At 38.1% G+C, this 22,930-nt stretch overlaps 2 protein-coding genes across 4 annotated transcripts; one reads left to right on the forward strand and one right to left on the reverse strand.

The window, feature by feature from the left end:
- Positions 1–2,719: 2,719 nt before the first annotated feature.
- Positions 2,720–6,674, reverse strand: grhprb (glyoxylate reductase/hydroxypyruvate reductase b). The gene is made up of 9 exons (XM_030148086.1): positions 6,405–6,674; positions 5,582–5,715; positions 5,433–5,505; positions 4,299–4,415; positions 4,112–4,200; positions 3,920–4,024; positions 3,409–3,544; positions 3,153–3,283; positions 2,720–3,027 (listed from the first exon to the last, which is right to left on the reverse strand). Exons 1-9 carry the CDS (start codon positions 6,575–6,577, stop codon positions 2,906–2,908), a joined length of 1,080 nt encoding a protein of 359 aa, XP_030003946.1. The 5' UTR covers positions 6,578–6,674; the 3' UTR covers positions 2,720–2,905.
- Positions 6,675–8,304: 1,630 nt separating this feature from the next.
- On the forward strand, positions 8,305–22,879 carry uba6 (ubiquitin like modifier activating enzyme 6). Of its 3 annotated transcripts, none has more exons than XM_030147520.1 (32): positions 8,305–8,334; positions 8,929–8,970; positions 10,149–10,243; positions 10,343–10,371; positions 10,486–10,580; positions 10,706–10,817; positions 11,168–11,248; positions 11,366–11,488; positions 11,680–11,803; positions 12,109–12,212; positions 12,320–12,382; positions 12,827–12,903; positions 13,191–13,257; positions 13,387–13,530; positions 13,687–13,833; positions 13,932–14,012; positions 14,116–14,193; positions 14,534–14,715; positions 15,405–15,510; positions 15,645–15,734; positions 15,836–15,916; positions 16,011–16,139; positions 16,392–16,443; positions 16,538–16,601; positions 16,684–16,753; positions 18,771–18,842; positions 18,932–19,055; positions 19,192–19,385; positions 19,723–19,850; positions 20,231–20,318; positions 20,487–20,581; positions 21,044–21,185. In XM_030147520.1, the coding sequence occupies exons 2-32, from the start codon at positions 8,930–8,932 to the stop codon at positions 21,183–21,185; spliced, it is 3,078 nt and encodes a 1,025-aa protein (XP_030003380.1). In that variant the 5' UTR covers positions 8,305–8,334; position 8,929. The 3 variants fall into 3 exon arrangements, with proteins under 3 accessions (XP_030003380.1, XP_030003388.1, XP_030003372.1); XM_030147528.1 differs by lacking the exon at positions 8,305–8,334 and adding an exon at positions 8,477–8,845; XM_030147512.1 differs by lacking the exon at positions 8,305–8,334 and adding an exon at positions 8,813–8,832 and having other exon boundaries at positions 21,044–22,879.
- The last annotated feature ends 51 nt before the right edge of the window (positions 22,880–22,930 follow it).

Below are 22,930 nucleotides of genomic sequence, written 5' to 3' on the forward strand. Positions count from 1 at the left end.
TAAAACCACCCTGGTGGACTGGAGAATTTTACGTTGTTGCAGTCTGGCTCATTTTCTTGTCGAATATTTGAGAAACCACTTTCGCTTCCCACAATGCACTTTGCAACAAAGTTTCCAAAAAAGATGGAGTCATCTTCAAAGTCGTTCACCGTGAGGGAAGTGATTTAGGTGCATTAGCGCAGAAAGACTAACGGATTAATAAAAATTAGGTTATCACAGGGGTTTACAAATTTGAAAAAAAATGGTGATGAAAGTCATTTGCTGCTTTAAGCCTCTTTGTAGCAGTACACTTACAGAAACAGAACCGACTCAGTGATCACAGAGAAACCAAGCTGAGCAGTAAACCAGTAAAAGTGATATGCTCATCAAGTGATTACAGAGTAGAGCTTCTTCACATCACTCTTGAGTCATCCTAGTCATGTTCACCCTGACTGAACTGTGTTTGAGACATAAGTGATTCATGGATAGTATGGATTCAAGGTGTGATCACTTGAAAATGTTCCTACTGTATGACTATGTGCAGGACAGGAGCCTGGCAAAATGAACCTAGATAAATTTTGTAATTTTCTGCATGTTCATAAAGGAGTCAGGATAAAATCACAAAGTAATTACCCATTATTACCAAATAGACTATAATGAAAAGCATCTCTAACTGCAACGTCAAGGTGCTCTGATATGAATTGACTGTATTGATGTGGCCTTCAACTCTGTATGACAGGAGTTTATAGTTCATGACCAGCCTGTTGACAGTTTAATCTCTGTATTCTGTCACAAAAATATGAATCAATTTATGACCTAATTTGTACTTAATGAGGCAGAGAAATTATGGTGTTAACATCCATTCCCCTTCTAAAACAAGTCTGAAATTATAATATTGCAGCTTAATGCATCTCAATCTTAAATGCAATATTATAATTTGAACATAGCTGAGCTTTAAGTGCGCTTTACTTTGTGGTATGAAATGTGTAAACCATCCTTTTTGAAGTGGTCTGGATTGGATGCTACACTGCCCACGTTGCCGTCCTACAAGTTAAAAAAAAAAAAATCAACTGTAATTTGACGTTTAATGACCATCATCACATCATTCATGTTTCCCTGGTCATTGCTGTGATGTGTGTCGTGTGTGCTTTTAAAAGGGCAGTGAAACTGTACTGAGAGGAAGAATAGACCGTCCGAAGGTTCTGCCTATGATGAAAAGTGCTTTAGAGATGTAAATATTGCACATTTGTGGGTGACGTCGTAATTTTCTCTTGAAGGAAGAAACTATCAAAAGAGCTAAACATTGTGTAAAAGTTTGCGACTGTACTTGATATCAGTGCTTAATACTTGTCTATTAATTCAGTACATCTAATGTTGTATCTATTACAGAAGCCCTTAGACAAATCACACTTTTTTACAACTAAAATACCCTATATTTACTGGAATGTCAAAACATTTCTATATTACAGTTATCCAAATGTGCCAGCTCTTAACCCATGATGTTGGGTTTGCAGGCCAAGGTTTTTAAATTTTTATTCCTCTTAGCAGGCGTTATAATATACACAATTACACATAGTTTAAAAACAGTGAATTCTTCTCGGTCTTTGCAAAAACTTAACTTTAAGTTTTTTCATGTATCACATAATGGGTAACTGTAACTTGATGAATTTCATATACCGTAAGTTTGACTACTGTGTTTCACTTGAGGTTTTTTGAGTGAAAAAGACAAAGCAGGTGGAAAAGTAGCAGTTCATAGGAAATAATAGTATTTCAAGGAGTTATTCTGCAACACATGTAAATAAGAGCGGTAGCTGACATTTGTTGAACTCAGTCTTCATGTAGTGTTGTTGAATTCTGTTTTAGTTAACCGAAATGAGAAAAACATAATTTTTAATACATGTTTGCCTTTTTGTAAACTTTATTGCTTGCTGTAATGTGTCACCTACACTGTCGGGGAGAATCACACAGCCATTGTTTCCATTCCTAGTTTGCACCTTATTGTACTGCAAAGTCATTACACTGTTAACCTGTATAAAAAGAATATTTGACCTTTTTCATTAAGTAGAAGAATAACCGCCCTGTAGCAAATTCTCCCTGTAACCATAAGCTATCTTCTTGTTTTTCTTGTTTACTAGTTAATTCTTAACAGTACAGAACCATGACTGTTATAGTCCCACTGAGGACATTGGCCTTAAAGCTTAGAAATACAGTTAAAACTGACCCCAATCTTAAATCCCCTGCCCACATGTTGATTCTTCTCACATGCAGGAGAGAGCACAATGTGATTTGTTTTTCAGAACTATGGAGGTGTAGAGGTGAAAATGGGGAGATTCTTCAAACGCTGGCTTCTATGTGTCAACTAGTGGTCCCTGTTAAGAATTTTTATGGTTTTATTTTCTAATGCTGTTACATGAAGACATAATGTGGATCTCTGGAAAAAATGCACTAACTGTTTCAGCCCTGTATGAATATGCCAAAATGAAAAGATCTATTGAAAAGGCCTGAATTGATTACTGCCTTATGCCCATTAGCTTAAAAAGCTGGGGTTTCGATGATATGCCAAAATTGATTTTTGTTTTGTTTGGGTTTTTTTTACTATATGCTCAACATTGTGTAACCATGAAAGGACTAAACGTTTGTCTCTTTACTGGTGAAGGCTTTCAAGATTGTAAAGTATGTTCAGTTGTTGTATAGATTGAAATTAAAAAAAAAGGTGAAATTCAGTTTTATTGTGGCTGATGATATTTATTAAACGATACAACACATTAACAGAAAAAAAATCATGGAAATTAAAGAGTAAGTAGCGTCAAGTTATGAGTCAAAACTAACTGAAATAAGGACACATGTTACAAAAATAAAAGCTCCAGCTTTATTTCAATCCTAAAGGTCCAAACTGTTCAGTGTTTAGTCAAAGTAGTTTTTCTTCTCACAGCTTGAGCTCCTTGATCAAAGGCTCACCCCTCAAACCCAGCAAGAGGTTGTTTGCTGCCAGGGCCGACATGGCATTCCGGGTGGTGTAGGAGGCACTGGCGATATGAGGGAGAATCACTGAACGAGAAAGACAAGTAATGGGCAGTGAAAATCCAAATTGCTATAATTTTGTCATGTAATTGGGTCAAAAATAGTTTTGAGAAAAGGCTAGAGGAGTGTGGACGGAAGTCTGTCACACTCACCACAGTTTTTGAGGGTAAACAGGGGGTGGCTGGGGGGCAGCGGCTCAGGAACGGTAACGTCTAGTCCAGCTGCTGCAATTTGCCCAGTGGACAGAGCCTCATAAAGGTCCTCCTGGTTCACTACACCCCCCCTGATCCACGATACAGACCAGGATTATCAGCAAAAGTATGCATTACAATATTTCTAACCACACATTTTCTCAGTAAGCATTACAAATGTTAAGAACGTTCTGTGGGTAGGTTAAAGGTGGAGTACCTGCTTGTGTTGATGAAAACAGATGTATTTTTCATCTTGGAGAAGAGGTCCTTGTTGCAGATCTCCTTTGTCTCCGGTGTTAAAGCACAGCACACAGCTAAAAAATCGGACTGCTTTGCCAGCTCATCTAAAGAAACTAAAGCACAAGAGAGATCGTAGGAAGAGTCAGACTGCTGACATTAGAATGACTTTATTTTTCATAAATTAGCCTCTTATGTTAGTATGATAGTCAAAAGATTATTCATACACAAACATCTCCACCATCCACTTTGTTAACGTGACTTTATTGTTTGACTACTGTGTTTTAGTTCTGTTCACAGTTTCTTGGTCAAAAAGACAAGTGGGAAAGTAACAGTTTATAGGGAAAAAAATAACATTTCAAGAGTTATACAGCAACATATGGAAATAAGAGCTGTAGCTGACATTTGTTTAATTGAACTCAGTCTTCCTGCAGTTTTGTAGAGTTCTGCTTTAGCAGTATGAAGCATTTTGAGTTACCATGGATTCATACCATATTCTGCATTGATTAAACTGGCCAGCTCAGGTCTGGGGGCTACGTCTGTGTAGATGAACTTCTTCACTTTGAAAGGTGCAAGACGCTCAGCTATGGCCACACCTTACAGGACAAAAATACACTGTATAAAGAGTGATTGAAACTTGTGTGAAACATTTCAACTATCTCTGCTGAATCACATAAACTCACCGATTCTCCCCAGGCCCAGTATTCCCACAGTGCTGTTGGCCAGCTCATATCCACATAGCCACAGGGTTCTCCATGTTCCCCAGCCTCCACTGACACAGAAACACAAAGATACTTAAGATATGATGATTTTGCTCTTGTACATTCTGTGGATATTTGCATATACATGCTCGTGTGTGTGCTACATTACGTCTTTGCTTCATGTGTGGCCTCTATGAGCCTCCTGGAGGTTGTAAGTAATAAAGCCACAGTCAGCTCAGCAACAGCATCAGTCAAAACCTCAGGTGTATAACCCACACGGATCTCTCTGAGGACAGAACACACAGTAGCATTAATATGGCCGCCTTTAGAATATGCTCAAATCGTTGTATGTTACAGGTGCAAGTTGTGGTAAATCCAGTTTTCTTCACTGTACATCTGCAAATTGCAACAGCAGTCAGATATAAATTAAAGCAGCAATCTCAAAGACTTCCTTGTTGTCATTTTTAGCGTCCCCTACTGGTAGTAAGTAGTAATTATAGGTTTCTTTTTGAGCTGCATTTCAGAGAAATGGAACAGGGTCATCCAGCATCATTCATCATAATTAGTTTGAGTTGACATTAACAGAATAATGCAATTGTGTTTTAGTCCAGGTTTGATATTGGTTGTATTAATGTAAATGCGTAAGTGTGAAGTGCATGATGCACAGTTGCAAAGGCTTAGTTCTGCTCCTGACTATGTTGGACAGAGTTATGATCATGCATCTGTTAAGGATTTCAGAACAGATACAGTCAAATGTGTTGAACGCAGGTAAAAATGTTTTAATCAGTCATTATGAACTAAAACTACTGACAATGTATACATGAAAATATTCGACATTGTAACTTCATTGTTTTATTTTAACCTCTAGGACAATTTAAATCAATTTTTGTGCTGTTGTCAGCAATTGCCTCACATTTTAATTTTTTGTTTAATCTGAATCATTTTCTGTTATTTTTATCGCCATTGTTTTATCCAGTTCTTGTTGTAACTTCTTAAATCAGTTTTATGACTTTTTGGTTTGTGCTTTTCATGTTTAAATATTACATCTTTATCTTTTTTCAGTTGTTATTAACACATTTGTTTTGTGTTGTTCCTGTCTATTATGGAGATGAGGCCTCTACCTCAGTTTGTTCAGCTAATAAATAAAGGCTGAGTATAAAATGTTGCTATTTTTGCACTGTATGTTTTTGGTTGTGGAGGTTAAGGGCAAAGTTTGAGAGTCATGGTTTTACTTTTCCTTAATAGATCAGAAAAATGTGCACATGCAGCTTTCATTTAGAAGAAGAGTTAAGAGAGGAAAAACCTTTTCTTCAGCTCCTCCAAAGACAGGTGGTCAAAACCCACAGACATAGTACTGACGACCTTCAGGTTCGGACCTGCAGAAGCACATCACACACATTCATAAAGACCATATCGAAGGCCGATAATTGTGTTCAGAGACTGTCAGCTGACCTGCAGCATCCAACAGTTCTGCATCAATCTTCTCTGTCAGCACACAGAGCAGGGCGTCAACACCTTTGACCTTCTGAAGCAACTCTTGTCTTGGGACAGGGACGTCGTCTGAGTCCCACAGCTCAAACTGAACTCTGAAAAAGGCAGATGCAATAACTGAGGATCCAACAGTTTGTACTGCACTGCACTGTGCCCCTAAGAACAAATACCACACTGTGAAAACCCAGTAAACATAAAATGCATTTCAAGAATGAAGAATGAAATTAAATTTGTCAGTGTGCAGTAAATTGGTCCCTGTTAGTGTTTTATTACATTGTTTTATTTTAATGTTACTGCACCATTCTCATGTTGGCTTTCACCCCGCAGTTTATCACAAGGAATTAAAATCAATATACTGTATGTGGACTAGAAGTATAGAGCTACAAAAAAATACAATTACTTAATTGTACATAAGTACAGAACAGGAGTAAATACTTAAACAGGACTAAATAGTTCATACAAAACTAGAGTGGTTATGTTGGGACCCTTCACACAATTAAAGTTCATTATGCTACTAAAAATGTACAGAGGTTACTATTAGCAATGAAAGAAAATCTAGGGATGTTGGAGGTATTTCTTTCTTTAGGGTGAGTATCTTTTAGGCTCCAAGTCTTATCTAACTTACCTCAGGATGGCCATCAACTGCCCTGTTTACTCAAAGTAAATGATGAACAAAACAGATATTTGCATGTAGGGATCAGAGCAAAATCAGCAGGACTAAGGTCTTCTACTGTATTGAAAAATAATGAATTATGTAGAATAAGATCAACATAAAGTGACTTACTGTCCAGATTCACGAAGGATCCGCAGGCCCTCAGGTGGTATCTGCCGGGTGACATACACTCGTGGCAGGGTTGACATCTCCTTCTGTAAGATATGTGTAGGACTTCGAATGGTTTTCAAAGAAGTGAGTGAGAACTGCTGCAGTCGACGTATTGCTATACCACTGTACCACATTGCAAAGAGAGGATAAATCTGTGGGCAAGTAACTGAGAGATGATAGTAGCACTTCCAAATTGAGAGTGTGTATATGTGTGTCTGATTTTGGCTTTGGTTCAGTGGGAGGTTCCTCTGTGCGCTGCTGACCAATATGAACAGAGGGAGGGTGACTCTAAAGTCTGAAGTTGAGGGATTCCTTCTGGGACAAGCCAGAGACAAAAATTAAGTTAAATCCTTCTACAGCTACAGGACACAATGATAACAGAGGCCAAATACACATCAGTCCACACATATGCACATAAAACTATCAGTCAAAGAACAGCAGTGGGCTCTGGGTTTTCCTTACATCACCAGAAAGGGAGTCAGTGACATGTAAATGTTTCACTCAGCCGCTGACCTTTGCTTCGTTAAACATCTGTAGTCCAAAATACAGTATTTTCTGTCCCCTCTCAGTGACTGGGTGAGCTTCAGCAGAGAGCTCCATTTTTCCCTGATAACAAACACACACACACGTATGTATGTATATATATATAAAATATTATATCAGATGCAACCCTGAGTGGTTTGAAGAATGAACATATGATATAGGTTTACTTTGTGTTTTATAGTCTGAAAGTTGTTACCAAAAGCTTATTCATGTTAAGTACAAGTATATGTAGGTACAACCACATTTGAAGCTTATCATCCTGGATGTACAAGCTGCTCAGGGTGATTTAACAGGTGATCAGCTGGTATTAGAAAGAGTTCAGCAGCATCAGGTTTTTTAGTGCTGTTGTAACTGGTCTCAAGGCTCACTCAAGATATTGTCACATGATGTGCACATAAAAAGAGTGGTCAGATAATGGGATTTGATTATATTTATATATACAGTAATACTGACATTAAATTAATAGTCAAATATATGCTATTACAATTTATTAAGTGTCAAATATCTGTGTGTAAATCTGAACACCAAATAGTAATGCTATTAAAATTCCAACTTAGCCAGTGGAAATATACTGTATTTGTGTATACCATTTAGGTTTATGAAGAAAAGTGTTGTCCCAGGATGAGTATAAACTAATTTAATCAGCACTAAGCTAGTCATACAGGAATAATGTATGTTTCTATTTGCTATTTCTGATTAACTTTATTATAGAACCACAACAATACAATCAAACATTACAGGCAACAGAAAACAGAAAATATACGAAATATAATTTTTAAATAAGTGTAATTCCATTTTAAATAATTCTTAATAATCTAATAGTTTTTCCTGCTTTGTTAGGTTATTAAGGAAAATTAATGAAAATAAATCTTTTTAAAAATTTGGCACTTTTTTCCAAAAATGTAGTCCAAAAAGAAAAAGAATAACAGCAGTAATGGAATAGATGAAGAAGTGACTTGGATTCTTAATTCCAAATGTAGATGTATTTTCGATATCTAAATATTTTTGAACAATATACAGTAGGTTGGTAGGATATGTGCTGTGTAAATTTTTCATATGCATTTCCTTGATGTTATTACTGACACAATACAGAAAAGGTAACGGTCAGGATTTATAAACATTTTAATTTGAGAAGATACTATTCCAGAGAGCTTTTCCTTTCGGTTTTAATTCTCAGTTGTGAAATAGATGAAGTGGAATAAAACCATGTGGTGCGTAGAAGAAAAACTAAGCATTGAATGAAACTATTGGATGACCCTGGTCACGTGGCCACTGTAACCCGGAACCATTCTGAATTTTTAACCAGTCAGAGCCATTCATTCCTGGAGCTCGTCGTGTATACTGACAGGTAGCTACGTGCGATCATTTGCCTGAATTTTTCAACAATATCCACTACGAATCATTTCATAGCTGCGTAGGAATACACTTTCTTGTATAGCTATGTAATGTGGGCAGGTATCTGTAGGCTAGTGTATATGTCAGCACTTTTTATGAGTTTAGGAGAAGTATCCTGTTAGCATGTTAACCCCCGGCATCAGGCTGCAGCGGCTCACAGTGCTAGCTAGCTGTAGATGCTAACATGCTGTTTTCCTCAGTAGACTCACACAGATATGACTGTTGTTATTTGTTCGGCAACAGTATAGCTCAGTACTATTATGTTTGTCTGTTGTTAGAGGATGGCACTTCATTAGCTCAAGGTACATGTATTACCTTTACAGGGGGCTGTCAGATGTCCGGTCAAGGAACTGACTAGTGACGGCAGAGTTAGCTGGCAGCAATTAGCCGTTTAGCAATAAGAGGGCGTTGGTTTCAGAAATCTTTCTGTAATCAGAAGCTTTTACATGCAGTAACTGTGATAGGTAATGTGGTCAGCGTTTGTACTTTTATATCTATTTGGTAGAGTTGTTTGATCTCGGTTGACCTCCCCTTCTTTCCTTCCTAGCATGGCTGCAGACTCGATGGAGATTGATGATTCTCTCTACAGGCAAGTATAACAATTATCTACAAATACAGAGTCTGAGTAGTGTATCAGTGAATAGATACACGCCAGTGGAAGACAAGAGATGATAGCACTGTGCTCGGTACTAAAATGAGTTATTGCATTTGATGTTTCTCGGTTTCCCTATTGATATGTTTTCTGCTAAGGGTGACCAGACGTCCCACTTTGTGTCAGGATGCAAGGCGTCTTTATTATGTCCCACATGTTGAAATAAAACCCTCATTTTGATTTTGATGGGAATGCATGATTTTCAGCAGATACTAGTCAGATTTCCATTGGGAAATTGCAAAAAAATCTAGGAAATTCTTGATGCTATTGTTTTCTTTTGAAGTCAGCATTTCAGCAAGTCTACTGTTTGCGATCATTACTGAAGTCCTACTGGTGCTGATTAATCTGTCCATGTATGTCAAGTTTCCATCAGATTTTAACAAAATTTTCAGAAAATTGTCAAATGGAAAAAAAATAATTTCTGCATGATTTTGTTCACTGCTGTTATTTGAATATTAAGAGTTTGTTCATGGAGATAACCAGCAGGGGTGTGTTAGCAGTATTATAATATTTTAACTGTTTATTTGAGTGAGAAGGGCATGGCTAAGACTGATACAACCATAATTGTTGTCAGGCTCCTGTCCTTCATTGTTTGAGTCATCATTACCTTAAGGAGATATGACATAACTAGAAGTTATTGTGACATGAGTTTCAGATTTTGCCATTTAGATGTAGTGTTTCACACAGTAACATCAGACCCGAGCTGCTGATTGAGACAATCTATCAATAAACCCTTGTGATCATAGAATATATTGTGATATTTGGAAATTTTTTACAGATTTCTCTGAAAGTGAAAACTGCTTAAAAACGGGAAACACACATTATCACCGATTGAATAATCATTTTAGGAAGGTCGAGAGTCATTGAAGAAGGTCAAAGATCACTCTTTTGGGCTAATGAGTTGAATTTGTTATTTTCTTGAATGAGTTGATATTCATTTTTCTGAAGAGGTCATACTCAAGTGATGAGGAGAAAAATGTTATTGCATAGGATGTAAGGGAAATACTGTTTAGTAAAAGATCATATATATTTTTTGATGATGATGATGATAGCTTTGTGAATCAAAGAATCAAATCCATATTTCCTCACATACCTTGTCTCTGTTGTCTTTTCAGCCGCCAGCGTTATGTGCTGGGAGACAGTGCTATGCACCAGATGGCCCAGTCCTCAGTCTTTCTCAGTGGAATGGGAGGACTGGGCGTAGAGATAGGTAGGCTATAACATCGCTGTAAACATCATTATTGCTTCAGTATTTTCATGATGTATTCTGCCGACTATTTTGTAACACAGCAATGTTGTGATTTCACAGCAAAGAATATTGTCCTGGCTGGAGTGAAGGTAAGGATTCTCAATAAATATTCATGTTAATTCAACATAACATCATAACTGGCCTTAGCATTTATATATTCACATTCAGTTACTGCATTAGTGGATGTACTTCTATGTGCATAGGCAGTCACACTTCATGACACAAAGCAGTGTGAGACTTGGGATCTGGGTTCAAACTTCTTCATCCGCAAAGATGATGTCTCACATCACAGGACGAGGTAATGCATGCCACAATGCTGGAATTTTCTTCTTACCCTCTAGTACACATTCACTTTGGTCAAAATGTAGATGTGTATACTTATTTCCATTCCATTTTCATATTCGTCTTGCACTTGGTCCACAGGGTGGAAGCGGTTTGTCCTCGGGTTGCAGAGTTGAACCCTTACGTTCATGTTGACATGTTGTCCTCTGCTCTAGACGACAACACTGATCTCAGCTTTCTGAAAAAGTACCAGGTAAGCTGGGAATTTATGAAAATGTAAATAAAGTACAGCACATAAGAGTATAGCATGTATATCAGCTTTCAATTGTTGGAAATGATCAATGGCAATGTTGTAATTTTTCTGCCAGTGATTACCATGCCAGTGATCACTATAATACAATTTAAGCATGAAGCAGAGATTTAAATCACAGCATCATTAGCAGTTTCACAGGCAACAGTCCACTCTGTATGTAGTCATTATTATCATTAATGGAAGAAGTTAACAGAACGCAAATCAGAAACAGGTCTGGAACTTGAAGTGTCTGCATCAAACATGTCAGTTTATGTTTTATTTCTGACAGTGAACTCTGTTTTCTCCTCCAGTGTGTTATTCTGACTGAAGCCAGATTGAGCCTCCAGAGAAGAGTGAATGATTTCTGCCACATGCAGAGACCTCCCATCAGAGTACGTCTACATTCCGTAGAGTAGATAGATAACAAAGGGCATTAATGAAACCTTCTGTTACGCAGCTGGACCACACAGACCAACATTAACCAAACGTGTTTTCTGTGTCCCTGGCAGTTCATTGGCTGTGATGCATATGGCGTCTGTGTGCGGGTATTTTGTGATTTTGGTGAGGAGTTTGAAGTGTCAGATCCCACAGGAGAAGAGCCCAAGGAGGTGTTCATCCAAAGTATCACACAGGTGTTCAGAGTTTTTATTATAATTACTTTTTCTGTGTTTTTCTGTGTACTATACAAGTTGCCAAAACCAATGATCATCCTTTTCACCTTAGATGTCTCTCTGTGTAATACATTTTTTTTTACCTGTTATTAGTGTTAATGTAGCAGGTATTAGCCAACAATCTATACTAAACATTAACGTTTATCCTTTAGGACAACCCTGGGGTGATAACATGCATGGACAACCAACCCCATGGTCTACAGACAGGCCAGAGTGTTGTCTTCAGAGAGGTCAATGGCATGAATGAACTCAATGGCTCTGTTCGACAAGTTTCAGGTACCTCAGCACTTCTGCGTTCAGTTATTAAAGTAGTATTTGAATAGTACTTTTGAAGTATTTGAAATGACCAATTTTTTTAAATTAATAATGTAATGCCAACATACACATCTCTATTACTAAATGATAACGCAGTAGTGTAAAGGATTATAATTTGTGATAAAGTTTTATTATTGTGACCTACATTAGGCTATTTGTGTAAATATTATAGAGCTTAAAGGAGTTTCTGCCATGTAGATTTTTTTGTCTATAGTTGACAATTAATACACTTTGTCTCTGTTTGGTCTGAATGTTTGTGGTGTTAGTCCTCTCTCCTCACAGTTTTGCAATAGGAGATACATCTCAACTACAGCCGTATGCACATGGTGGTTTCTTTGTCCTGGTGAAAACTCCAAAGACATATAGATTTGTAAGTTGATGTTTCAACTAAAAATATTACAGGATGCATAATTCCATACATTTCTTAATGGACATTTTCTCTCTGTGTGCTTCCATATTTGTCTGCTTGTATTTCAGGAAACATTAGAGAGACAGTTATGTGATCCTCAGGTCCTGACCCCAGACTTCAGTAAACCAGAGGTGAGTGAAAACCACAGGTGACTGTAGGCTTGTCACCTACTTCCATCTGATTTAACAATCAGCATAAGTTTAACCAAGTATGGAAGCATTCAAATTCTATGTCTTAATGCAATATTAATAATACAATACAGATACAGAGCAGAGGTAATAACACATAATGCACTAAAAATACATCTGTTTACAGAATGTGATTATAATCATTGAATAACCTAGCAACATTTTGACAAAGTTGTTTTTATTTTATAAATAATATGCAGTAGAATCACTTCACTTTTTATAATCGTGTGTTAGTTTTACCTGTTTTCAGAACCATGTCATTACCTATTTTGTTTCCCAGAACATACTCATGAGTCCAAGCAGTTAAACTGAAATGCCTCATCAATTTTGTTCAACTTTGACCCAGTAATGAAGAGCTGAGTCGTAATCTTTTTCCATCTCCATCAGGCCCCACTGCAAATCCATGCAGCCATGCTGGCTCTGGACACATTTCAGGAGCAACACAGTAGACTTCCTAACATCGGGTAACCAAAATGTGTTTTTTATTAGTGTCCATGTGTTTGTTGCATTTGTCATGTCTTGTGTTTGTTTCCATAAGAAGCAACTTATCTCATGAGTCGCCTTCTTGTTATGGCTTATTAAGAGTCTGATCTAGACCAGTTCTAAATGTAAAGTGTCATGAGATAACTTTTGTTATGATTTGGCACTATATAATAAAATTTGATTGATTGTTTGATGACATTTATTTTGGCCGATTTTCAGCACTTCCCTTGTTGAAATGTGACAGTTTTTCTTTTCTTGTTGCTTGCAGGTGTTTACAGGATGCTGAGGTTTTATTGAAGTTAACTGAGGAAGTCAATTCAACTCTCAGGAACAAAGTGAGGTTTTGGTTGTTTTTTTTGATGTCGTACATAAATTTTCTTGTGCCTGCAGAGACCCCCATACATTTTCAGATGCTGCACAGATGAAACCTGAGACCATCTTCCTCCCTGTCTGTTCCATACCAGGTTCCTGTGAATACTGACTTAGTGTGCTGCTTGTCGAGAACAGCAAGGGGAAGTCTCCCTCCTTTAGCAGCAGCTGTAGGAGGCCTAGCCAGTCAGGAAGCTCTAAAGGCCATCACAGGGAAGTTTGCACCGCTGCAGCAGTGGGTACGTCTAATATCTGAAATCAGCCAATAAAATGTATTCTAAACTGTAGGTCTGCAGACTGCAATTTCATTATGTTTATTCTGTGGTGAACTGTTTCTCGATCTTTTTTTTTTTTTTTAACCTTTTCCTCCTCTCTTTTTCATTCTTTGTCTGTAGTTTTATCTTGATGCCATGGAGGTAGTCAGGCCACTGCAGTCTTATTCTGCTGAGGAGTTTTCCCCCAGAGGAGATCGGTATGATGGATTACGAGCTTGCATCGGTGAATCAATGTGCCTAGAACTGCACAAGCTCAGAGTATTCATGGTAAGGCTTTCTCAGCACATGTAGGGTCTTGTATTTACTGATCTCATCTAAATGTGTAATAAGTAATTATATCCTTTTCTTAATTGTTCATTTACCAGGTGGGCTGTGGTGCCATAGGCTGTGAGATGCTGAAAAACTTTGCTCTACTTGGCGTGGGATTAACCACTAACTCTGGAGAGGTGGACAGTCTTCTGTCTTCTGGAGTATTATGCATTTCAGTTAACTGCATCCTTTTTATTGTTGTGGATTTGTTAAATCATTGTTGTATCCCTCTAATCTCAGGTATGCATCACAGACCCTGATCTTATAGAAAAGTCCAACCTCAATCGGCAGTTTCTTTTCAGACCTCATCATATACAGGTGAATAGATACTCTTCCTTCTTGTTTTTCCTTTCTTTTTTTTTAACCTTTACTTTGGAGAAACTCAGTTCATCACTTTTACTCATTATGGCATCACATATAAATACAGCTCTCATAATCTAAAAGTTGGGAAGGTATATCTTATGATGTTTACTCATTTGGTTAGCCCCGGAAATTTTGTCATTCCGTTTTTTTTTTAAAGCAAAATATCATTATCAGGTGACATTATGAGTAGAGTAGAAAGAGAAATTGAAAGGGAGGATTGATCTCTTCATTCCCTCTTCCTTACCATTCTACTACGTACAAATACATCCAGACACCTTCTTCATCTGTGTTTTAGAAACCGAAAAGTACCACCGCAGCAGCAGCCACTCTGGATATCAACCCAGACTTGCAGGTGGACGCTCATCTCAACAAAGTGTGTCCGGCTACTGAGGGAATCTACAGTGACTCCTTTTATTCCCGTCTGAATCTTGTGGTCACTGCACTGGACAACGTGGAGGCTCGGAGATATGTGGACAGGTAGGTTAAATATCAAAATGACATACGCTCTACATTATAGCTTTTTTTTTTTAAATGTTGTTTGCAACATTTAAAAAAAAAAAAAAAATGTTGTTTGCAGTGGTTAGCACTCGTGCCTCACAGCAAGAACGTCCTGGGTTCGATTCCAACACCAGTCGATGGGGGGTGGGACCTATCTGTGTGGAGTTTGCATGTTCTCCCTGTGTCTGTGTGGGTTCTCTCCGGGTACTCCAGCTTCCTCCCACCATCCAAAGACATGCACTAATAGGTTAATTGGTTAATCTAAATTGCCCATAGGTGTGAATGTGAGAGTGATTGTTTGTCTCTATATGTCAGCCCTGCGATGAACTGGCGACTTGTCCAGGGTGTACCCCGCCTTCGCCCCTATGTAGCTGGGATAGGCTCCAAGCGACCCCCGTGACCCTAGTGAGGATAAAGCGGGTTCAGAAAATGAATGAATGAATGAATGTTGTTTGCATTACAAACTTAGAACATGCTCCTGATACTTATACAGCACTTGTAGTATTTCTGTGTTTTAAGGTATTTCCTATTTTCCTGTTTAGCTTTTCTGTTTTTTTTGCTGTAATATTGTTACACCTATTTTATTTTATTTTTATTTAACCAGGAAACAAGTATTTAGTGTTTAACTGTTGAAATAGTGTGTTTATGTTTTTTTATTTCATTTTCAGCCGCTGTGTGTCTAATCAGAGAGCTCTCCTAGACTCTGGTACAATGGGAACTAAAGGACACACAGAAATAATTGTGCCAAACTTGACAGAGTCCTACAATAGCCATGTGAGTGAGTTTGTATATTTACTCTATTTGTTCTTTGAAAATATATATTCCTTGGTCCAGTCATTGTTTACTCGATGCAAAAAGAGTCCACCCGAGAAATATTCCTCTCTTTGTTTTTGGTTACTGCTGACCAGAGGGATCCCCCTGAAGAGGAAATCCCATTCTGCACTCTCAAGTCTTTTCCCTCTGTCATAGAGCACACCATCCAGTGGGCAAGAGACAAGGTCTGCCTCCTCCAAGCCTTACAGATTCCAAATGTTTACTGAAATCATATGAGAATATGTCTGTCAGTATGGTGCCCTAATTTAGATTTTTGCTTTTCTAGTTTGAGAATGCATTTGCCCACAAGCCCTCCATCTTTAACTCATTCTGGCAGACGCACTCCTCAGCTGAAGTGGTCCTACAGGTAAGACTTTGTTACATCTGCTTATTCAAATATAGCCTTTGTATTAATCTAATTTAACATTTCATTTTGTCTTATTTCTGTTTTTGTTTCACAGAGGATGCAATCCGGAGAAAGTCTGGAGGGATCATTCCAAGTCATTAAGTTGCTCAGCAGACGGCCCAGCCAGTGGGAACAGTGCATCACCATCGCTCGTCTGAAATTTGAGAAGTATTTCAAGAGAAAGGTAATGAAAAATACCTCTTCTTAAAAGTGTTTTTGTGTCTGCTGTATTTCCTGAAATTGTGACATCACCAAAGTGTTTTTTTTGTTTGTGTTTTTTTGTATTAGAGACAGGCCCTGTTGTTCTGTATTTCTGTTTCCTTCTGTTTGTTACAAAAGTATAATTGTTTATCTAACCTTGTTTTTGTGAATTAGTGCCATCTCCTCCTATGATATGAATCTTCTACATAGTTAATAATGTTTTTGTTTTTTTTAGGCCCTACAGCTGTTGCACTCTTTTCCCCTGGACACAAGGTTAAAAGATGGAAGTAGGTTTACCCGTACCTATTCCCATACCAAATTTTAGATCATGAAGCCTATTTAAAAGTGAAAGTTGAGTAATCAGTGTCTCTTCTTTCTCAGGTTTGTTCTGGCAATCCCCAAAGCGACCGCCAGCGCCTATTGAATTTGACTTGAAAAACTCTTTGTGAGTGTGCTCTTAAATTACAATTGATGCTTTTCCTGTATGATGTTTTTCATATTTACACTTGCTACTTTTTTCCCATTAGGCACTTCGCTTTCATCGTCAGCACAGCCCGACTCTTTGCAGGGATTTATAACATTCCCTACTCAGACAAGGTAGGTCTCACACAGAAATGTAGCACCTGTTAAAAGTATTCACACCCCTGGATATTTGCCCCTTTTTTGATTATATAACTGGAATCATGGTCAATATAATGACAATGAAATGAAAAAAGTCTTTAGTATCAAAGCTATGAAAAATTTTCTAAAAGACAATAGCAGTTAATTAAATGGTATAATGTAAAATAAGCAATTACATAAACATTCAACCCCTTCAAGGCAGTATTTAGTAGATGCACCTTTGGTCAACAATCACAGAACTGAATCTGTGGTTAAGCCTGAATCAGGTTTGGACATCTGGACACTGCAATTTGACTCCATTCTTCTTTGCAAAGCTGCTAAAATTCTGTCAGGTTGCACTGGGATTGGGTGTGAACAGGATTTTTCCAAGTCCTGCCTCAAATTCTTTAGTGGATTGAGGTCTGAGCTTTGACTCAGCTACTCCAGAATGTTCACCTTGTTGTCTTTACATCATTTCTGTGTAGCTTTGACTGTGTGCTTCGGGTCATTCTTAGTTCTCTTGCAGATTGGATTAGACTGTTCTCCAGGCTTTCCTTTTGATTTGCTGCATTCATTCTACCCTCTACATTTACAACCCCTCCCAGGCCTGCTGCCGACAAGCATCCCCACAGCATGGTGCAGCCACCAATATGCTTCACGGTGGGGATGGTGTGTTTGGGATGATGTGCAGTATGTGGCTTCTGCCAAATGTTGCTTGACACCAAAAAGCTCAGTTTTGGTCTCATCAAACCGAAGAACCTTCTTTAGTGTCTCCTTATTTTGGAGTCTCCCACATACCTTTGGGTGAACTCTAGTTTACATTCCTTCAACAGTGTCTTCCTCTTTGCCTTTCTTCCATAAAACTCAGACCATTAAATAACCTGGGCAGTGTTGTATAGTAACAAAATAATAATGCTTCACAACTGTACTCAGGTATGTTTTGGGAGAATTTGTACTTTACTGTGTATTTTTTATTCTGTTTACTTTTACTTCACTACATTTCCTAACTCAATTGTATACTTCTACTCCCATACATTTTTAATGCACAGTGTCATTACGCATTACCAAAATAAAGGAAAGGAAATTTGGTGTTTTCACCTCTGAGATTACCAGTGACTGCAACAAAGTCAGGAAGCTGATTTGTCATTAGGCTTAAACTGGTTATGAACAAGTGCAAACAGTGGTTCACACTCAACCTGTCGGCAATCTGTTGATGTGAGCAGCAGCGAAATATTCCAAATTCTGACTGCCTTTGGTTGTTATTGACATTTACTTGTACTTTTGCTTTCATTACTTGGGTACATTTAATTATAGATTACTTGATCTACTTAGGTACAGTAAATACTAGATACTTAAAGACTTTAACTTGAGTAGCATTTCAGTTGGTGACTTGAACTTCTACCAAAGTAATTTTGTATTAGGGTACCTGTACTTCCAATCAAGTGGGACTTTCCAGTATTTTATACAACACCAAACCTGGGTAACAGTTGTCATTTGCACAGTCTCTCTCATCTCTGAAGCTTTTGACTCCATCAGAACATTCATACGAGTCTTGACGTCAAGAGCTGCTTTTCCTGTTCTCTTGTTTTCATGGTGTAATTGTAGCCAGAAATTCTGACTATCCAGTTACTGGACTTTCCAGACACAGCAGTATTAATACTACAATCATTTGAGACATATTCATGCCCTCAGGTGATCTCCATTTCACTAGACTCCTGGCACCAATTATCTGGACTTCTGTTGAATTCAGTCACTTTCAAAGGAATGAATATTTACATAGTCACTTTCTTTGCATTATATATATTTAAATTAATTAAACTTACTTTGTTGGCATTTGTTTTCACTTTGAAAGAGTGTTTTTGGACATTTTTGTCAAAAAAGCCAAATTATAGTGACTATAATTCCATTTACAAAGGCAATAAAAGGGTGAAAACATCCATATTGGTAACTCATTTTTGTAGACACCCAACTGTGTCACAAAGACACTGATAGTTTGTTCTCTCTGTTCTATTAGGATCTCTCTGAAGAAGCAGTGACCAGGATTCTCTCTGAAGTCCCAATCCCAGAGTACCAGCCCTCAGAGAAAGTATGTTCAGTCACTAATCAAATGTTTCTTTGGAATCTGAGTGAACAGTGTTGTAAATTTCTTGATTGTTGTGAATCTGTCCCCACCAGTCTATAGAGACAGATGAGACGGCAAAGAAGCCTGATCAGATGAAGATGCCATTAAGCAGTGAAGAGGAGAGGGAGGCCATCATGCAGCTGGAAAAGGCCATCGTCACTGATTGTGTCACAGAAGGTGCACAAACACAACTAAGTCTGGATAAATGCTAAACAAGCTAACTTTCAAATGCCCACACAATCGAGCTGATGTTTTCCAAAACTGAAATTGACAAAACTAAACCTATATGTATGCTTATACACGCGCTCCACAGAGAAGCTACGGATGACTCCACTGCAGTTTGAAAAGGACGACGACAGTAATGGCCACCTGGACTTTGTCGCATCAGCGTCTGCGCTCAGAGCCACAATGTACGCGATTGAGCCAGCTGACCGCCTCAAGACCAAACGCATTGCTGGAAAGATCATTCCTGCCATTGCCACGGCAACAGCAGCTGTGGCTGGACTGGTAAGAACAGTCATGCATATTTTGTTGCATATCTCTCACATGCTATGCCTGTCGATCTTTATGTCTGTACTTGTCCTGATGAGATTAAAACTTATTTTTTCTAAGGACAGAAAATTTTGATTTTGGTGTAATGGTGTATCTTTGATTAAACTTGATCATAAATGTTTTATTGTCACTTTTTTAGGTTTAATAAATAAAAGATGTTGATTATTAATGTTTTATTGTCACTTTTTTAGGTTTAATAAGTAAAAGATGTATAACAAAATACCTAGATAGTTCTATCTATTATGCACTAAAAGGACTTCTTTTTTTTTTTTTTTTTTTTTGTTAAACCCAGGTGGCCCTGGAGTTGATTAAGGTGATCGGGGGCTATGAGTTTGAGTCTTTCAAAAACTGCTTCTTTAACTTGGCCATCCCTGTAGTGGTGCTCACTGAGCCAGCTCCGGTTAAGAAGACACTCATCAGGTACAGAGATATACACAGTTTACTTAACTTCTGCTGCTCTGTTTGTCTATTTTGGTTACAACGCTCAATGAACATCAGTAAAACGATAAACTGGATTTCCCATACATAAATTAACAATTACATATTGAGGTAAAAAATACCAAAATTTTGTGAGTGACCATGTATACATACAAAAATGCAACACATGAGCAGAAAAGCATTAGTGTTTTGGTCTGTTTACACTGAAAATGTGGTAATGACTGATCCTCAATGAAAGCCAGCGTTTGCACCATCATAGCAGCACATTTCAGCTCCATAATGGAAGCAAAATGCTCAATTCTGGTCTTCATTGTAAATTATTATGTCACAAAAAAATGTGAGATGTGTTATATCTTTCCTAGGGATAATATCTACTTCTCTATCTGGGACTGTTGGACCATCTTTGGCCATGAAGATTTCACTCTGTCTGACTTCATGAATGCAGTGAGGGTGAGAAACATTTACCTCCTGCAGTGACATGGGCTCTATGCCCAGTCCGTGTCACTTGCTGCATGACTGTATCTCTCTGTTTTCTAAATGAAGCCAAAAATGCCCCAAAATATATTGAACATATACTGCTGTTCTCAACCCAGTGTATCATTTGTGGTTTTATTTTAGGAAAAGTATGGAATTGAGCCCACCATGGTTGTCCACGGTGTAAAGATGCTTTATGTGCCTGTAATGCCAGGACACTCGAAGAGACTCAAACTGACGTGAGTGTGATGCTCTTTTTTAAGACAGCTTTTCAGTGTTGGCAAAGTATCCACATCTTGTGTTTATTTTGTTCCAAATCAGTAAAAAGAAGATTCTCCTCCTTTCCCTGCAGTGAGATATTGTTTATCTCAGTTGTCTGAAGTGAACAGCAGTAGTTAAATCTAGAGCCGCAACCGATTAATTGATTAGGTGCTTGAAGCCAATGCAAAAATTCCCAATGCGATTAATCGACTCGAATTGATTGAAGGGAGATATTCTATTGCAGTTTTCCTGAATTGAAGCTTCTTCGTGCGTCACAGTAAGCATCTGTGTGAAACACAACAGTGGAACCAATGTTTAACAGCAGAGAAATGAAGGAAACAAAGCTTTGATTCAGGAGAATTGTGGTTGAAAGATTTTTTTGGATCACTTTGAGTCAATTAATCGGATGCAGCTCTAGCTAAATCTGTGATTCTCTGCAGGATGCAGAAGCTGATTAAGCCATCAGTCGACCGGCGCTATGTCGACCTTACCGTGTCATTTGCCCCGGAGGCAGACGGGGATGAGGATTTGCCCGGTCCTCCTGTCAGGTACTACTTCAGCTGCAACGGAGAGACACCCTGACACCTTCCTTGATGTCGTCCTCAAACCTCTTGTGTCCTTACTTCCCCTTCTTTCATGTACACTGTTAAACCCTAATACTCCAGGCCAGGGCCAAGAACTTTCCCTCTGTATGTTATCGAATGAGGGCTAAGCTCCTGGCCCCAACACAAGCCCCTCCCCCCTTATTCTTCATGGAGCAAGAAAAGCCAGCTCTGGTCCCCCCCTTTTTTTTTCTTGCTTCAGATCTAGCCAGTGGAACACATGGCTGCTTCAGTAGCACTAAACTGTACCTGTGTACATATATTTTCTCTGTTCTATTTTTTACTCTGGTGAAATGCACAGCGCTGCTTGTGCCGATGCCTTAATTGATTAATGACATGTTTTCTGTTTGTGGCAGTGAGTCTGACTAAAAATTGTGTTTACAGATACCTTCCAACATTCTGCCCCATTTTTAAAGTTTTTATTTAAAGCTCTTAGGCCCTTCAAAGGGGTGGGGTAGGTCTGTTGGGGCAATAAAGTGTATTAGTATTTGATAGACATCTTCTAAATCTCACCTGTCCTCTCATTTGCTGGAAAAATATTGCCACTTACACTTTAGCCACTTTTTCCAGTTATTGGCCATTTCCCATGCTAGAAACAGATAAAGCCAATATTTGTTGTTTGTCATTGAAGTTAAACAGGTCAGGAGACAACAGCAAAACCACCAAAGAAACTGATCTTCATTATGTCTTCAGATGATTGTTCTCCTTTATAATTACTGACTGCCTCTTAGAAACACATGTGTATTACAATGGAATAGAGATGATCATAATATTAAAGAGTAAGACATGACAGCAGCTGCACGCCTGTTTTTCAGGATAAGTCTTATTTCCCAGCAAAGACACTTCAGTGCTACAAAAGGCAATTTTACCACTTTTCTCCCATAATTGGTACTTATTAGCTATTATGCAGTTGGTATGAGTGCTAAAAATGTCATATCACTGCCCTGTGGTTCCCTGAAGCTGCTGGTGTTTCCCTTTTGAAAAAAAAAAAAAAAGGATGACTGCATTGTCATTACAAATAAAACCCAATTTTGACAAATATCCAACAACTGTACCTACATCTGGGGTCACACTCCTGTTTTTTTTTGTAATCTTTGCTGTTGTTGATTTACATGTTGCATTTGTTTATATATGTGTCCATGACTTGTATTTATTTGTTACTCATTTTTGTCACTTTGTGTTAAACTGAGCCTGTGTTGATGAGCTCTGTTGAGTCATGGTGCACTGGTTAATTATTAATCACTGATGAACAAAAGTCATCTGAGAGCGGTTACGTAAGTTTATGTTGAGGGTTTTGAAACATGAGGTGATGCAAAGTATGAAATGGTTTGTTTTGGCGACCAGTGGCATTGATGTCAGTTTATTATTTTAATGGAATCTGCCTTTTGATGAACATACAATCTTCCCCAATCTACAGATTGTTGTCCATATCTTTAAAATGACCAATCTGGCCCAGACAAGACTCACATGAAAGACTTCTCAGAAACATTGATTTCTCATAAACCAGGGTGATTAATTGCACAGAAAACGTCTGATATCGACAACACTTCTTGTGCAGCGAATGTCGTAAGTGTAAAACAAAACAGTGTTAATGAGTGACAATGATAATGATGTATGTTCTCCTGACAGACAACCAATGGTCCAATAAAATGTGAGATTTCAGGATGTCCTCGAGATCAACACTGTCCTGACTTTTTTTTTTCTCTGTGGTGTGTGTCACATGCT

Source organism: Sphaeramia orbicularis, chromosome 1 (assembly GCF_902148855.1).
Source record: "Sphaeramia orbicularis chromosome 1, fSphaOr1.1, whole genome shotgun sequence".
Lineage (NCBI taxonomy): Eukaryota > Metazoa > Chordata > Actinopteri > Kurtiformes > Apogonidae > Sphaeramia > Sphaeramia orbicularis.

Excerpts from the sequence above, each read along its gene's own strand:
- grhprb (XM_030148086.1), bottom strand. The coding sequence starts at position 6,577 with ATGTGGTACAGTGGTATAGCAATACGTCGACTGCAGCAGTTCTCACTC. Across the intron at positions 5,716-6,404 it reads ATCCTTCGTGAATCTGGACA|AGTTCAGTTTGAGCTGTGGG; the intron begins GTAAGTCACTTT and ends TGCCTTTTTCAG. Across the intron at positions 3,284-3,408 it reads GTTTTCATCAACACAAGCAG|GGGGGGTGTAGTGAACCAGG; the intron begins GTACTCCACCTT and ends ATCGTGGATCAG.
- uba6 (XM_030147512.1), top strand. Across the intron at positions 12,383-12,826 it reads CAGACTTCAGTAAACCAGAG|GCCCCACTGCAAATCCATGC; the intron begins GTGAGTGAAAAC and ends CATCTCCATCAG. Across the intron at positions 15,917-16,010 it reads CAGCTGAAGTGGTCCTACAG|AGGATGCAATCCGGAGAAAG; the intron begins GTAAGACTTTGT and ends TTTGTTTCACAG.